The sequence below is a fragment of the Penaeus monodon genome, chromosome 35 (genome assembly GCF_015228065.2).
Source record: "Penaeus monodon isolate SGIC_2016 chromosome 35, NSTDA_Pmon_1, whole genome shotgun sequence".
Classification (NCBI taxonomy): Eukaryota; Metazoa; Arthropoda; class Malacostraca; order Decapoda; family Penaeidae; genus Penaeus; species Penaeus monodon.
Window position 1 is genome coordinate 1,558,779 of NC_051420.1, and position 17,500 is coordinate 1,576,278.

Consider the following 17,500-nt stretch of genomic DNA (forward strand, 5'->3'; position numbering starts at 1 on the left):
ATAGGTAACGCTTAGGCCATACAAAACCTATATCCTGGAGAAATTAGCATTAACTTTCAAGTAAATGCAACACTCGCACGTGCCTGAGAGTTATAAACGTGCAGGGAGAGGGAGAATTGACGTACAGGAAGGGGGGGGAATTTTACATCCTCTGTGCCCCCTTTTCCTGGTTTCCACATACCTACGTAGGTCTAATAACGTCCGCAGAACACTTGAGTCTATTTTTAAACTTTCAGAAACATTGTGAAGGAACTTTAGGAAATCGATGCCATTTCTGGGGCAGTGCTTACAATGATAGAATTCTGTAGATCTTTCGTAATTTCGTTTCTTAAGAATTCTTATTGGTATCATCTTTAGTTTTTTTTTATACTGAAAATTCGTTAAATTATTGATCATATTATTGAAAATGTTTGACATTTTTCAGATTTGTATTCAATAACAAAGCCCCCTCCTACAAAAAAAAAAAAAAAAAATGATTTGACAAAAATCCCTCAAAAGAGGCAAATGGGTCTTCTTTTTGGGCTTTGGAAGGTACATGATATTAACATTAATTGGAAAGATAAGTTTGATTTATGATTTTTTTTCTGATACGATAGAAAGCAACGATTATTTTGTTGTGTTTTGAATTCCTTTTCCATTAAACTCCCTCAAGGCAATTTCCAGGAAACTAAATTCATATCATAGATACCCCCAAAACAACATATATTCAGTCAAGGACCCTTTTTCCAACAAACAATTTAAGGCTTTTTCTACAATGCCAAATATCTGCAATTATTTCAATTCGTGTGGGCGTCGGGCGTACGCTGTCAGGCGTACGAAAACCCATCGGATCAATGTCGTACCGTTAAAAAAACCAGCCGTCACACACACACACACACACACACACACACACACACACACACACACACACCACACACACACACACACACACACACACATATCTCTTATGTGTGTGCGTATTTATCACACGCACACACACACACACACACACACGCACACACATAAACACACACACACACACACACACACACACACACATACACATACCGTGATTCCTATGGTAACTGAGTTTTGAATGGCTAACACCCAGTGCTTCTCACGTGATAGAATTATTGGTTATAATTGAAAACAACTATTTGACTGCATATGCATAAATTGGTTATTTGATTTCCATATTCCTATCATGCTAAATTATTATTGTTAAAGTTAATGGTGATGTTGACTATTGTAAATGGTAAATGATTACACAATACTAATGATGGCGGTGATAACGATAATAGTAATGACAATACCAATGCCAGTGGTGATAATGATTGTAATAAAAAATAATGCATTATGCCGACTATTCCTATTAAATTTCGTTTGTAGATATCGACAGAAATCTCTTGATACCTGATGGCTTTGAAGATACAAACAGATTCTAAAAAAAAAGAAAAGAAAAAGTAATTTATACTTATTGTTTTTATTACTATACTTAAAATGATAACAGTAATAGGAATGATAATGATAATGTTAACAATAACGTTATTGTCTGTTTTTATGACCATCTTTATTACTATCGTTATTACCATTATCATTGTTATCATCATCATTATCATATATTAATAATACTTATGGGGAAAACAAAAGACATAGTCATATTTTAATATTTGCTGATCACTTGCTCCCTATCAAAATGTACACAAATTCGAAAAATTTTATTGCTCTGGCTGTATTTATTCATCTATCTGCCATTTGATATATCTCAGAAACACACGTAGTATATGTATCACTTTCGTAAATTTCTGTTTCGTATTAAAAAAAGTAGATTCAAAAACAGTTTTTTACAAGTTTAACAATACACATGTCGCATTAGGAAATTCAGATCTAGTGTTTTGCATTGTGGGATTTTCTACCGTTCTAATAGTCTTTGTGTGGGTCTAAAGGTCGTTTACTCCATTAATTCTATAGGTCTTTCGTCTCTGTAGTTTTTCTATAGTTCGTCTGTTCCACTAGCCACTCTAGAAGGTGTTTGTTCCGGGACTTCAGAACTTATGAATGAACATCGTGACATAGTGTTTGGTAAGATTGATATCCAGCATTTTATTGACAATGTTTAAAAAGAAGAGTTGTAATACTTTATAATACTTCTCTTACCAAGGAACATGAAACGAAATAAATTATTACTGTTTTTTTTTCAATTAAGCTTGCACTACAATAAAGAAAATCGTAAATAATAACCGTGTGATCCAGCTAATGTCCTGTACAAAAGAAAGATTTTCATCGGTAGTTTAACAAATATATATATATATATATATATATATATATATATATATATATATATATATATATATATATGTGTGTGTGTGTGTGTGTGTGTGTGTAAAGCATCTCTCCCTCTCTCTACTCTTCTCTCCTCTCTCTTTCAGACTCGACATATGCGTTTTGAGATTAACGGAAGAAAGCCTCCTATTAAGAAAATAAATAAATAAGTAAATAAATAAATAAACAAAAAAAAATAAAAAAAAATAAAAAAGGCGCGTACAACATAAATTACCGACGAGCCATTTACTCTAAAATTACCCAATATCTGCCTCAACGAAAAATGCAAACTCTCAGGCGAGAAAAAAAAGAAGAAAAAACGCAGTGGATCTACAACAGAATAGATAATATACGAAGACAAGGCTCAGAAACATATTACACTGCAAGTGAGTCTCGCACAACACGTGGAATCGATGCCGGTGATGCGGTCGGCTGGTTAATGAAGAATGATCGACTCCCATTACCAACGCAACGTTACGTTTCGGCCTTTGCATTGCAATGTTTTCCTTTTTCTGTTCTTTTCTATCTTCCTGTGTTTTTTTTTCATTTCTTTCTTTCTTTTTTCCTTTTCCTCTTTTTTTTTTTTTTTTTTTTTTTTTGTTTTGTGTGTGTGTGTGTGTGTGTGTGTGTGTGTGTGTGTGGTGTGTGTGTGTGTGTGTGTGTGTGTGTGTGTGTGTGGTGAGGTTGTTACATTCGGCCTTTGCATTTTTCTTTTCTTTTCTTTCTTCCCATTTTTTTGTGAGGCTGATTCCATGGTCCTAGATTCTATAGATGATTATTTGATTATAGGCTTTGTAGGGCGATTTATTACCAAGAACAAGAAAAAAAAAAAACAGAAAAAAAAGGAAAAAGGAGACGAAGAAATTTCATTATACGGATTTAACCATCTTATTTAATCAAACAATTCGACTTAATCTAATCCGATAATTTAATTCGATCTAATCTAATCTAGTAATTCAATCCAAATGAATCTACTGAGTTAATTCAATTCAATTTAGTCTAATATATCAATCGATAACATGAGAACGTATTTCCCAATCAATGTAATGTAATAAAAGACACAGAAACATCGCATTCCTTTCTACTATTATACTTTACAATCGGGGGAAAAAAATCTGCTAGATTGCAGCAGAATATTCTCATCTAAATATGTAATTATAAGGGTAAATAAAACACTCCTTTGTATAAATGTTACTAACATTCTCTCTCCCGTGGTCAAAATACTACACAAGGAGACATCGCCATAAAGGTAAATAAATAAATAAAAGATAAATAAAATAATAATGACAATCCACAAATAAATAAACAAATAAATATGTCATCACACTATGTTTTTTTTTTTTTATCTACTTCCAAAAGTACCTATCTAAGCAAGTGATTAAGGTAAGGGGGCTCTTATCTCGGCCGGACTGTACAGGGTTATAAATCATAGGGGAAAAAAAAAAATACATTGATCAACGAATATTATTAACCACATATCCTCATCTGAATAAACGATCAAATGTTTGGATTCCTATTTCTGACCCTTCGCCCCTTTTCTCTCGAATTTTCTAATAACACACATACTATTTAAAGGATAAATTCATAAAATAATCCGCAGACAACTGCCTCCATAGCTTGATCATCTGATAATTTTTTTTCGATTCCAATCTTCACAATCAACGGATCATGGGTGTGAATAAATTATATATATATATATATATATATATATATATATATATTTTTTTTTTAAAGACCTTAAGCAATTTCATTCATTGTTTAACGATTAAATAAAATAATCAAGTCTAAAAACGATCAAAGTTGGGATCCTATCTCAGCCGGACGTCCCCCTTCCATTTTCTCCTAACAAATAAGCTGCATTAAGATGTTATTAAAAACAAACAGTAAATAAATAAATAAATAAATAAATAAATAAATAAAGATGAATTTAACAAATCTAAATAAGCGAGAAAATACGGGCTCCTATCTCAACCGTAACCCCCCCTTCCATTTTCTACCCCCCCCCCAAAAAAAAAAAAAAAGCTGCATAAAATGATAGATTGTAGAAAAATAACAAACATATACAATTCTGCTTCATTTACAACCAAATATCAAGCATCTAAATAAGTGATCAAACAAGGGCTCCTGTCTCAGCCGGACACCCTCCGCCCCCGCCCCATTTTCTACCAACAAATAAACTGCATAAAGTGATATATTACGAAAACAATTATATATAGAAAAAAAGAAATCTAACGAACATATATTAGCACAATTCTCCTTCATTCAAAACCAGAGAAAAAAAAACCTCGCAGCCAAATAGACAAACAAACGAACGCGGGCTCCTATCTCAGCCGGACTCTCCCCCTCCCCCTCCCCCTATCCTCCTTCCCCATCCCCTACTCCCTCCCTACCTCCCCCTCCTTTCCCCCCCTCCCCCATCCCCCTCTCCCTCCCTTCCTCCCCCTACTCTCCCCCCTCCCCACAGCCACCCCTACCCTCTCCCTCCCCACCTCCCCCCTCCCCCCATCCGCCCCGACCCTCTCCCTCCCCACCTCCCCCTCCTCTCCCCCCTCCCCCCCGTCCATGTCAACACAGCTGATCGACGCCGAAGCAGCCGAGTCGTGGTCTCTCTCTCTCTCTTTGTAATAATTTCTATTAAAAGTTTCTCCGTAAGACTTATATATATATATTTTTTTTATGTGTGTGTTTCTGGTGGAGCTGTGGAGGATGTGATTTGTACATAGCAGGAGCCTGTTCCGTGGCTGAGAGTAAGAGAGAGGTTAGTATTTTGAAAGAAAAAGCAGTTTTTTTTCTTTTCTTTAGCAGGGATGGTGTTTGAATACGTGTTTTTCTTTTTATTTTTTTATGGTGTTTTGAGGGCTTATTATTTCATTTCTCAAGGTGAGATTACGTTTTTTTGATTATTATTATTAGAACGTTAGACTTAGGGAAATTTGGTTGGTGAAATAAAGGAAAAAAAATAACAAAGGAAATAATTGTCACGAGGAAAACCTTCTGGAATATTTAAAAAAAAAAAGAGAAAAAAAAACCTTAACACAAAATAGGTTATGATGAGAATTGCAAAATGATTATGCTAATTAGAGGTAGGTGAGAAATAGATTATCAAGAAATAATTAGTTAATTAAGGAACATTTTGAGGAGTTAAGTATGAAAGTCAATTAACAAACAGATTGCAGAGCGTGAAACTCCACGTGTCATGTGATTAAGAACTTTGATCGTTTGATAAGTAACTGAATGTAAATGTCTGATCTTTTGTAAATATTTAAAAAATACCTGCAGAGCCTTTACAAAATAGGTAATTGCTTGGAATACCTTCCTCTGATCGATCATGCGAAGGTATTCTGAAGATTTACCAAAGCAGGTTTTTTTTTCCTCTTGTAATTGTCTTAGCCGTGTTCTAATTAGATTTATTTAAAACTTGCTATGTTCTATGATGGGTGGCCGACAATATACCCTGTGTGAAAGTGGCACAGTTTTAACCCCCAGTCACACCATGGTCGACAATCTCTCACACTGGGATATCATGTACGGTTGAGCCAGATCTAAGTTGGTCACGGTAAAAGTTGTGTGTGTGTTTGGCCCTGGCTGCATTTTTCGAGGAAGATTAGCCCCTCGATAATAGGCTTATAGCTTCGTTTTGGCCTCATTATTTATGTGAGGATTTATGCTGCAGTTAAGGGCTTTGAGACTGGAGTGATTTCGTTTCCCATGCTACTGATTTTTCCCTCGAGGTGCTGACTCTGCATGAAACCTGACGCCTGTTCTATATGGCACTGGGGGCTCCTGTTGCGATTGGGCTAGGTGATTGATGCAGCCTCCATGTAATACGCTCCGGCAAGGGCTTAGCATACCTCCAACCAGTATTTTCAGCAGAGACAGAACTTGGGCTGGTTCCTGAATTAGGGATATATAGGGAGGATAAGTCTACAAACTTTCACGTTGTCAGAGTATGAATGTTGGAGGGCCTGTAGGCTTTTGCCCGGGGCCAATTGAAGCGGAGACTGTGGTAATTGGCATGGGGCCAGTGACAGATACACAGGTGTCTTCTAGAATATTTACCTTTTTGCCTTCTAGAGTTTGTGTGTGTTTGAAAATAGAATATATTACTTATGCAGCAAGCAGAAGATTAGCTGATGGTTAACCCAGGCGGCACTAATGGCAAGAATACATGCCATGCCCACTGTAATACAAGTTCATTTATTGTATTCACACATAGATGGCTCTACAAGTGCTTAGTCACCAAGGAGTCAGTTATTAGTCCTACCTATCTCACCTGTTTACCCTTTTCCTTCATTTTTGGAATGTGTATCTTGTATTATTGTCTTTCATGGTACCAAGCAAATTAATAATCATAAAATAGATAAGAATAATAACAGTATCGATATCAATAGTCTTAGAAAGAAATACACATTTTGCCGCAATTTCAAGGAATGTGGAAATCAGGATCAGTCACTAGGGTCTACTGATAGATTCCTTGCTGGCTAAGCACATGTAGAGTTGTCTTTATGTAACAAAATTCACAAAAAAACTACAGAGGACAGTACATAAATCTGTGGTGAGTAGGTTAAATACGTAAATGAATATATGACATTTTCATTAAGTAATGTTTAAATAAATGTTAAAGAATGCAGTGATAATCGAGACCATTCGCTCTCTGTATGCTATAAAAGTATGATTTATGACCTTTGACCCTGCTTGACCTTGGGCAACTGCCCTCTAGTATCAACCTAAACCTGCATAAAAAAAAGTAAGAAAAAATCTTGTTTAGAATCAAAGACAAAGAAAAAAAACATTGTCATGCTAATTTTGTCTTGTGTTTGTCTTTTGTATCAATCCTGATACAGCACATATTTTGATGTAGATTTTGATATGCAGATTGAAAAATACAAATACAAAAAATACAAAAAAGTTGAATTAGCATAGATTAAAGAATGTAAAAAAAATAATTCTCAGTAAATGAAAAAATAAAGGTCTATAGAGATATATAAATAGATATATAATTAATAAAGATAAATAACACAATGACAGAGGTGTTTATAATATATCGACAGAACAACTTGCATACTTACCAATTACATTACACTTTACCCAAATCTACCTCCATTTTTTGGGGGGTAAGGATATCATTACCTACAGTTATCTTCCGTCAAACACCCAATGATTTATGGTGGAAATGATCGTCTTCCTAGTGTGTTCTTATGAAAAGGAAATAAATTATGTTCTAGGGTTTGTTCGTTAGTATTTTCTAGTTGTATGTATGTTCTTATTTATGTTTATTTTCACGCTGTTTATTATAGCCATATAATACGTGATATGTCACAACATTTTATGATGAATATTATGAGATAACAACAGAGTAGATGTTTTAACAAGTTCCTTGGAAATCTCTGAAAATTTGCAGTATATCTTGAGTGCTCATTTAGAGAGATTTGTGTATCTTCATTATATACTTCTCTGTCACTATATTTTTCATTATATGAATATATTTTTTGTTGGATATATGTGTATGTAGGTATTTATGTAGCATAAATGTAGATATCTTTTAATCTGTTTATTTAGTTCTGACTAAGCTATATCAGTGTCTTATTTTCAAAATAATTGTAATAAATTTCCAACTCTATATTGCTGTGTTGTAGGTTATATGGCAGATTGAATGATTAACATTTTTCTCTCTGTTTTAAGACCTACATGAATCAGAATCCGTCATGCTGATGTACTGTGAAGATCCATCGAGTTTCTGTTCCTTGGTTCTGAACATTACCAGCGCAACTGGCAGTTTTATAGGTAATGTTTATATAGTATTTTCTGTTATTTTGTTTATTTTTTTGTCTTATTTATTTATCTATTTATTTATGTATGTATTTATTATTATTATTATTATTTATTTATTTTTATTTTTTTTTCTTAATTCTCCCTCTTGAAATTTTTTTTGTATGTCTGTTAATTGGAGTATAGATGAAAGTTTTTATTTTTTATTTTTTTGATTTATATTTTTTTCTTTAAAGTGAAAAAAAAAGAAATTGTTGATAATAGATGGAGAGAATCTTCCCTTTTTTTTTTACCGCATGTTTACATTGCATTTTAAATACAGGATTGATGACAAGCAAATGATCACGTAGTCATATTGTATGCTTCATGCAGTTAATTAAGTTTTGAATATATTATTGACAGCAAATAAAGGATCTTGTACTTGTCATGTATTTTTCAGGGAATCAGCTGGATCTCCTGTACCTAGGATGGGTCGCATCACTTCTATATCCTGCTATTCTTGTGTTTATCATTTTACCTTCACTGATATTGGTGTTGCTCTACATATCGGCATTCCTGCTGTACATATACATGAGAAGGTAAGGAGCAGTTTGGTTTGGGGAAGATTGATATGCACATAGATGCATATGTACATGTAAATAAACATATGTACAAGAGCATGCATGCACGCACACACAAGCACACATGCACATATGCATACGCGCACACGCACATGCACGGACACACACACACACACGCACACACACGCACACACACACTGAAACCAAAAAATTGGGCAGTTGAATAGTTACGTGGTATTTTTCATCTGAAACTGTTAAGAAAAGGACACCACAGTTCTCAGCAATAGATATCCAAATTATGTTCTCAAGGAAATTTTTAGAACTTTGTGGTACAGTGGTAGCGCTCTCGCTCTCTGGGTATCCTGCGTTCAATTGCCATACTGCCAGTGGATGATAACCCCAGTGCACAAGGGTAATTTAGAAGCAAAATGAAACAGACAACCAAGTCACACCAAGAATAACCATTGTAACAGATGGAATGAAACTAAATTATTGTGTGCTGTGTGGTGCAGCAGTAGCGGTCTTGTCTGGCAATCTTGCAGACTCAATTCAATTCTTGCACACTGCCGGTGGATGGTAACTGTGGCCATTCCTTGCACACGGGGTAATTTTGAAGTAGAATGAAATGGACAGCCTGTTGCACCAAGAATAATCATTATAACACATGGAATATAACTAAATAATTATATTATTGAAAATAATTATTATTAGCTTCTAGATTGCTAGTGGTTCATACATGGCATATGTGTGAATCGTATTTTTGCTAAGAAATGTTTATAATCTATGGTTTTAAGTACTTTCAGTTGTTTAGATTTTGAAATTTTAGGTCTAGACAGAGTATTGAAAATTTCCTGGGAGCGGCATCTGTTTACTTGTTTATTTTGGCTAATTGGTAAATGGTAAATGAAAGAGGCATAATTATTAAGCTCGAATTATTAATATTATCAAGCACAAAATCATTGTAATGTGTCTTCAGGTAATAAGGAAAATTTTATTTTTAATGTTTACAAAATTTGCAGCCCATAATTATGTTTTGGGCACAAAAATAAGATAAGAGATGCATATGGTATGTACATACATTTTATCACTTTGTGCTGTGAAGTGGAGACTTGTACTTTATAATTCAGTGTTTAAATGTTTAGAAGTTCTGGAGTCTCTAATATTGCAAATATATGTGCTGTGGGAAGAAATTAGAACCGTGTGTCTATGCTATTATTGAAATCAGCATTTTCATCTCTTTAAGAAACTCCATAAGATTTTTAGGAAAAAGCGATCTGAAAAGGAAACCTTAGGAAATTGAAAAGATACTCCTCAGTTTTCATTTTAAGAAATAAAGATGGAATTTGTACTCTTGAAGATTTAACTTTAGGGTAATAGGGGGAAATTTAATTGTTTGTGCAGTGTGTTCTAGGTTAATGAATGAAAGGACCTTTTTTCATTTTTGCTGAATCACTTCTGAAAATCTTATTTGACAATGAATACAATTAGTATTAGTATTATTAATGTTAAATAATGATTAATGGACCTCTCTTTCTTCCTTGTTATATGATTTTTATAAAGATATATGTGTATTTTATTTTTGGCCATTGATGAAATAAATGAATAAAATAGGAAAGGGGAGATGAAAAGAGAAAGAGAAAGAGAAAGAGGGAGAGTAGAAAATGAGAAGGGGGTGGGGTGAGGAGAGAGAAACATTATTAGGTTAAGAAAAAGGAGGAGGAGGAGGAGAAAGAGGAAGAGGAAGAGGAAGTTGGTGAGATAGCTGAAGTTGTAGAAAGAGGTTCCCTTAACCTGACTGACTAATTTGAGGTGCTGATCCCCCCAAAATTGGTTGATTTTTAAATTGTTTTGAAACATATTTTGTAAAAGAAAAAAGAGTAGATCCTGATGTCAACTAGTGAAAAAGAAAAACAAGAAAAATAGAAAAAACTTCCAACTCTATTTTTACCACATTACTGTATCCCCCCCCCCCTTTTTAATTGGCCTTATCTGCCAAACCTTTTCCACACCTGCTGCTCACACGGTAACAGGCACAATACCTGCTGAGTGCCACAAATCATGCTGTTATCTGTAGGATGGTTTTGCCATAACATAGATAAAAGATTGCTCAGACTGCAGCAATATTGAGAACCATGGAAATGAGCCCAGGTCCCACTGCCGAGACTCGCTTCTGTTCCCCTAGCCTCCCATTTTGTTTGCGCTGTAGTTATGGTTCCCCAGGCCTTCAAGGGTTTTTAGTGATGGTATAATGGCACGGTGTTACTTGGCACATTTCTAAAACAATCATAGATTATCAATCCTTATTGGCCAGAGAAGAATTGGTAGGATCTGGACAAGGAATTCCCAAGGTCTGTCTTGCCTTATTCACCAGATAGCACTGACTTGAGTCCTGGTCCCAGATATGGTGCAGGTAAATCTATATGAGGCTGATATTTTCTCATTCATCATATTGTCTCTCGTGTATGTTGCATGTTATTCTTTCCTAATCTTTAGATTAGTTAGTGAAATCCAAGCTTAAAAGTGTTCACATCTCTTAATGCATATTCAAACACTATTTTGTGTTATATAGGATCTGCATAGGTTCTGTATCTTTTGAATTTTGTGTCTGGATGCTGACTGTTGGTTTAAAGACAATATTTAGTAAGATTTTGCACACACTGTATGAAGAAGTACCTGAATATTTAATTGATGAATAGGAATGTGTGCCATTGTTATGATACATTAAGATGAGAGAAATACCTTCTACACAAGACTTTAGTGTGGAAACAATTATGGAAAGTGTCTTTTTACTTACAGCTATAATGACATTGATAATATACAAGAATATATCTTTCAGAAAAAAAGTGTACAATGTCCTGAATGAAACACTACATCGTGACCCTTGGGCAAGCGGACGCTACCTGATATCGCTCCTTTGGGATGCTCATGGCTACATCTGGCATGGTGAGTTCACTGTAGGCAGAGAAGGAAGAAGGTAGAGGGGTGGTGGAGGGAGGAGGCAATGGCAGTGGAAGAGTTGAGGTAGAGGGGTAGGGAGAATGGGGGAAGGGAGGGAGAGAGGGAGGTTAGAGTGAGTGAGGGGGCAGAGTGAGTGAGGATGGGAGGGAAAGATAGTCATAGGGAGATCTATTGAGAGAGGAAGATAGATAAAGAAAAGGAGAGATAGGGAAAAAAGAGATGATAATGATGTCTGAGAGAGGAGGACTCTGAGACTGTAGACAAGGAAAAAGATGCTAAGCTATGTAGAATGTATGGTCCTGAGGACTTTGGGAAGATAGAAGCTGAAGCATGGCTGTGGATGTTTTAATGTTTTACTGCTTGGTTACACAAAAAGCATGCCAAACCAATGATGATGATGTACAAGTAGATCTTGTACAGCTGGCAACATGGAGAGGCTGACACAGACAGGAGATGGGTTGAGAGGTGGGGTAGTGGGGGGGAAGAAGCAGACAGGTTTGTGGGATAAGGACACATTGAATAAGGCCTGGTGTCTGAGCGTCATGTGCAAGAGATTAAATGAAATGAGATAAAGATGTTATCAAAATGTTAATTAGATCTCTTGAGTTATAAGGTGATCTATTTCCCTCTTTCAAGAGAAAGAAGGAAAAAAAAGTGACAGACAGATCAAGAGGGAATGTGATTTTCTTTCCCATTTTGCCATCAATAAACCGTCTCCCACTCACACATATATAATTCCAGGGTATGAAGTTCGTGGCCTTGAGAACCTCCCAGATGAGGGCCCATGCCTGATTATTTACTACCATGGTGCTATACCCATTGACATCTATTACCTTGTTGCCCGAACCATCCTCACTAAAGGCAGGCTGATCCACTGTGTTGGAGACCGATTCTTGGAGAAAGTTCCAGGTAAGCATTTCTACTATTTTTATGACTGTTCCTCCACGATGTAACATTAGTCGACAAGATAGAGAGATAAGAGACTGGAGTGACCTTGACTTCAGTTTGATAAAAATATAACTGATAAAGAAAAGTCTGACTGATAAAGGGTCAGCCGTTGTTAACAACATGTATTTTCATGCATTATAATCATCTTTACATTTTCATCCATAGTTTTTGTGCAGTTACTTAGTGTGAGAATTGGAATAGATGAGAACATTGTTGACATATCTTTTTTGTAAAATATTTATTTCCTTATTTTGGCCATTAAGTGAATGTATGAGATCTTCCAGAACATAGGTTAGGTATATGAAAATAGAGTAATTAGCCCAATGGTAAGGTACATGTTCGCACATTACTTGCCTTACATACTCTTATGCACCAAGGAGTAAATATCTAGGTCTGTCTGAATTTACCTTTTTAGCCTGTTATTATTATCAACAGTGTTATTAGTATTGTTTTTATTAATTCCTTAAAAATAATAGTGGCAAGAATAAAAACTTTTCTTTGAGAAAACTGAAGGAATAGGATAAGTAAGTGAGATTAGAGGCCCAATTATTGGCTCCTTGGTAACTGACGGTATCTTTAGCCATTTGTTTACGAGCAAAATTGATAAAACAAAACCACAGGGGATAGTAAACATATACATGCACCTCTGGCATCAATGGATTAAATATGTGTGTGTGTGTGTGTGTGTGTGTGTGTGTGTCTGTCTGTCTGTCTGTCTGTCTGTCTGTCTGTCTGTCTGTCTGTCTGTCTGTCTGTCTGTCTGTCTGTCTGTCTGTCTGTCTGTCTGTCTGTCTGTCTGTTCTGCCTCTGTCTGGTTTGTTGTTGTTGTCTGTCTGTCTGTGTCTGTCTGTCTGTCTGTCTGTATTCAGATGAATGTTTGAATGGTAGGTTGGTTTTTATTTGCTTGGAGTGATGATACCGACCTTTACTCTAATGTGGCTATGAATTTGACATTTAGAAAAAGAATTCTATGACAAGATGTTCTTTCTGTGTGTGTGAGTGTGTGTGTGTGTGTGTGTGCATGTGTGTGTGTGTGTGTGAGTGTGTGTTGTGTGTGTGTGAGCTGTGTGTGTGTTGTGTGTGTGTGTGTGTGTGTGTGTGTGTGTGTGTGTGTGTGTGTGTGTGTGTGCGTGCGTGTGCGTGTGCGTTTGTTTGTTTGTGTGTATGTTCATGTTAAAGATATGGTATTAAGTGAATATAAAGGTCATGATCCTGAATGAAAGAGAGATTTGTTTTATGTATATCTTCTTCTTATTATTATTATTTATTATTATTATTATTTTTTATTATTCTGTATTGGGTATTAAAACAACCATACCATAGAGGTTTACATTTGACTGGTATGTCTTTTTTTATTTGGCATGAAAGTCATATTTGGCTATTGTTTTTTTCCTCTCTCTCTCTCTCTCTCTCTCTCTCTCGTTCTCTCTCTCTGTCCTCTCTTCTCTCCTCTCCGTCCCTCCTCTCTCTCTCTCTTGCTCTCTCCTCTCTTTCTGCTCTCTCTCTCTTTCTCTCTCTCTCTTTGTCTCTCTCTTCTCTCTCTCTTCTCACTCTCTGATTCTCTCTCTCTCTCTCTCTCTCTCCTCTCTCTTCTCTCTCTCTCTTCTCTCTCTCTTCTTCTCGTCTCTCTTCTCTCTCTCTCTCCTCGTCTCGTCTCTCTCTCTCTCTCTGTCTCTCTCCCTCTCTCTCTCTCTCTCTCTCTCTCTCTCTTCTTCTCTTCTCTCTCTCTTTTCTTTTCTCTTCTCTTCTTTCTCTCTCTCTTCTCTCTCTCTCTTTAGCTGCTCCTCTCTCTCTCTTCTCTCTCTCTCTGTTCCTCTCTCTCTCTCTTCTCTCTCTCTCTCTCTCTCTCTCTCTCTCTCTCTCTCTCTCTCTCTCTCTCTCTCTCTCTCTCTCTCCTCCTCTCTCTCTCTCTCTCTCTCTCTCTCTCTCTCTCTCTCTCTCTCTCTCATTTTGTTTTTCCATTGGGCATCCCAGTAACCCAGTGAGACCTTAGGGAATTACGTCAAATTATTGGTGTTGTTTTCATAGGTTTGAAAGTCTTAATTGAAGTGTTTCATGATATACATTATTTCTTTATTTTGTTACATCGTGAGGGATCTCGGCAAACCTATGAGACCACAGTGACTTGTGTTTATATATTTATTTTTTATTTATTTATTTATTTATTTATTATTATTATTATTTTTTTTTTTTACAGATTTGAAAGTCATATTCAGAGCATTTTGTATGATTTACATTATTTTTTTATTTCGTATCTCATTAGCCCAAGAAAACCATGGCAGTTGGATGGTTTCAAGATTCTATATAATCAACATTATTATTTTTTTATTCTGTGTTTCTGTTTGGCATATCAGTAACCCCGTAAAACTATGGCAAATTACATCAAATTATTCCTTTTGTTTTCACAGGTTGGGAAGTCATACTTAAGCTTTTCATATAATCTATATTTATATATTTTTTTTTTACCCAATTTTTCTACTGGGCAGCAAGCCTATAAAACTAAATAACTCAGTGTACCTTTTGCCTCCACAGGCTGGAAAGTTATACTCGAAGCATTCCACATCACTCCAGGGACCATAACGTCGTGTGTACAAACGCTCTCTGAAAATAACATCTTGTCAATATCCCCTGGAGGAGTACGCGAAGCTCAGTTTTCCGACCACAACTACCAGCTCATGTGGGGGAACCGCACAGGATTTGCGAAAGTGGCGATAGAATCGAGAGCGGTGAGTAACTATAGGGAAAGAATTTTCCATAAAGGATTATGTTACATTTTGTGTGTGTGTGTGTGTGTGTCTGTCTGTCTGTCCGTCTGTCCGTCCGTCCGTCCGTCCGTCCGTCCGTCCGTCCGTCCGTCCGTCTGTCTGTCTGTATCTGTTTTGATTTTCTGAGCCTGAAAGAACAAAATCAATTACTTGTCAGTTTTTTTGTGCTCACAGGATGAAACATGGCAGAAGTCACCAAAAACATTAAAAGCAATCTAAATTAAACATATTGGGTAATATCCACTTTAGGAGAATTTAGCAGAGAGAGAATAATAACAGTGGTAATGATAATTTACACTTATCTAAGTTTACAGTACAACCCCATGTAAATAAGCCTGTAATGGATCCTACCTTGTGACAGATTTATTTCTGAAACTTTATGGGCTCTGTATGGTAGTTTTGCTTGATGTGTTTTTCCTCTGCTTTCTGCCTTCTGCCTTCTCGTAAGTCTTCTGCAGTACTTTGCTTTTTTTGAGAGCTTTTCTTTTCTGTCTTTCTCTGTTTTGTTTACACTCGTCACTCACTTTAAATGCAGTGTTTGTCATTGCGCACACTTCATAGAGTTTTCTCTGAGTAAAATGCTATAATTTTATTTTTTATCTGATAAGGGAATTACTTTGCGCACAGCTTTTTGGTTCATATCTGCTGGAAAGTAGAATGCAAACTATAATAATAATGATAATGATAATGATAATGATAATGATAATAATAATAATAATTATAATAATAAATATATAGATAATAATAATAATGATCATAATAACAATAATAATAACAATAATAATAATAGAAAAAAAAAAAATAGATAATAATAGATAATGATAATAATGCTGTACTGTGTGCACATTAAGACAAATTATTGGGTATGCATGATAACTCATTTTTTCCTGCTCTTCAAGTTTGAGCTGTCATACAATGAGTGTCCCATACACCAATGAAACACTCTGAAAATGGAATCCTGCACTAGCTTTCTTTAGGGAGACAGATTCCATGATTGGGACAGTCAGGATGTACAATGCATACGTCTTCCAAGTTTACCTTTCACTATTGCTAGTCTGTGAATTGCTGGCTTAATTTTTCATATTATGTGATTAAGGTGTGTTTTGGAGAGAAATCTAGTGGTTCACACATCTAGAACAGAGAGCTGCATGTACTTTTATCCTTATAATCATATGGATAGCATATATGTGCTACATATTTTGGTTGATATAGGTAAGATGGCCCTTTTTGCAAATTTATTGATTTTTTTCATTCATTTTCCCTCACAGCCTGTTGTCCCCTTGTTCACGGAGAACTTGAGAGAAGCATTCCGCACAGTTTCATGGCCGCACCGTCTCTGGATTGCTCTCTATGAAAAGCTGAGATTCCCCATAGCACCCATTTATGGGGGATTTCCAGTCAAGGTAATATTTAAAAGAGTGTCTGTGTATTATTTTAGGGTAATAAAAAATTGAGTGTGTAAACTTGCTTGTTGCAAATTTTACTTTAGTGTACTAGAGATACAGTAAGAGGAGTTCTACAGTATTTTTTAAATTTAGAAAAAATAAAATGTATCTTGGTTTGATTATTTCTTTCAGTCGTTACTGTGAATGACAGCATTCCACCATGTTGCTAAAAGTGTGTTTACCTCACTCGGTATATTAATAAGATTGATTCTTTCCCAGAGACCGCCTGACCCTTTGAATTGACCTGATCTGCCTCTGTTTCCATTTACCTGTCTGCATGTGTCCTTGTACTATGTTACTCCCTCCCTCTCCCTCATATGCACTCTCCTTTCATTCCACCTCTGTAGAAGAAGGTATGAATGAGAATGAATGACTTCATTGGAGAAGATATGGGATTTGACATGTTTTGATTAATATTATCTCAAAAATATGTGAAATTCACTTATTTCTGATGATGACGTAATCACAATTTGTCAGATACATCTCTTGTGTTGTGGTTATACATACATTCTCAACCATTCTTTGTTTAACGTTTGTCACAGTGAACTCTGTTACTCCATCACCTCTACAGACCTGAAGATGAAATCCAGGAGGATGTTGAAACAGTTGTCTCACCTATACATAGACCTGTTTGTGGCTAGTGTTTTCCTACCGTATGTTCCTGTGAAAAGTTTGATAAAAAGGAATCTTTGTGTGTATGCATTATATATTCTACTGATAATGTAGATGAGATACTCAGTTCTACTTTGATAAT

General features: G+C 35.7%; 1 protein-coding gene across 1 annotated transcript in view; it reads left to right on the forward strand.

Annotated features, from left to right (window-relative positions):
* The first annotated feature begins 4,849 nt into the window (after positions 1 to 4,849).
* Positions 4,850 to 17,500, forward strand: part of LOC119594967 (transmembrane protein 68-like) — a 14,663-nt gene continuing 2,012 nt past the window's right edge. Inside the window, exons 1-7 of the mRNA XM_037944095.1 lie at positions 4,850 to 5,059; positions 7,984 to 8,085; positions 8,510 to 8,648; positions 11,467 to 11,573; positions 12,330 to 12,497; positions 15,069 to 15,262; positions 16,570 to 16,704. Coding sequence (XP_037800023.1) covers positions 8,007 to 8,085; positions 8,510 to 8,648; positions 11,467 to 11,573; positions 12,330 to 12,497; positions 15,069 to 15,262; positions 16,570 to 16,704 — 822 coding nt within the window. The 5' untranslated portion in view covers positions 4,850 to 5,059; positions 7,984 to 8,006. The remainder of the gene's footprint in view (positions 5,060 to 7,983; positions 8,086 to 8,509; positions 8,649 to 11,466; positions 11,574 to 12,329; positions 12,498 to 15,068; positions 15,263 to 16,569; positions 16,705 to 17,500) is intronic.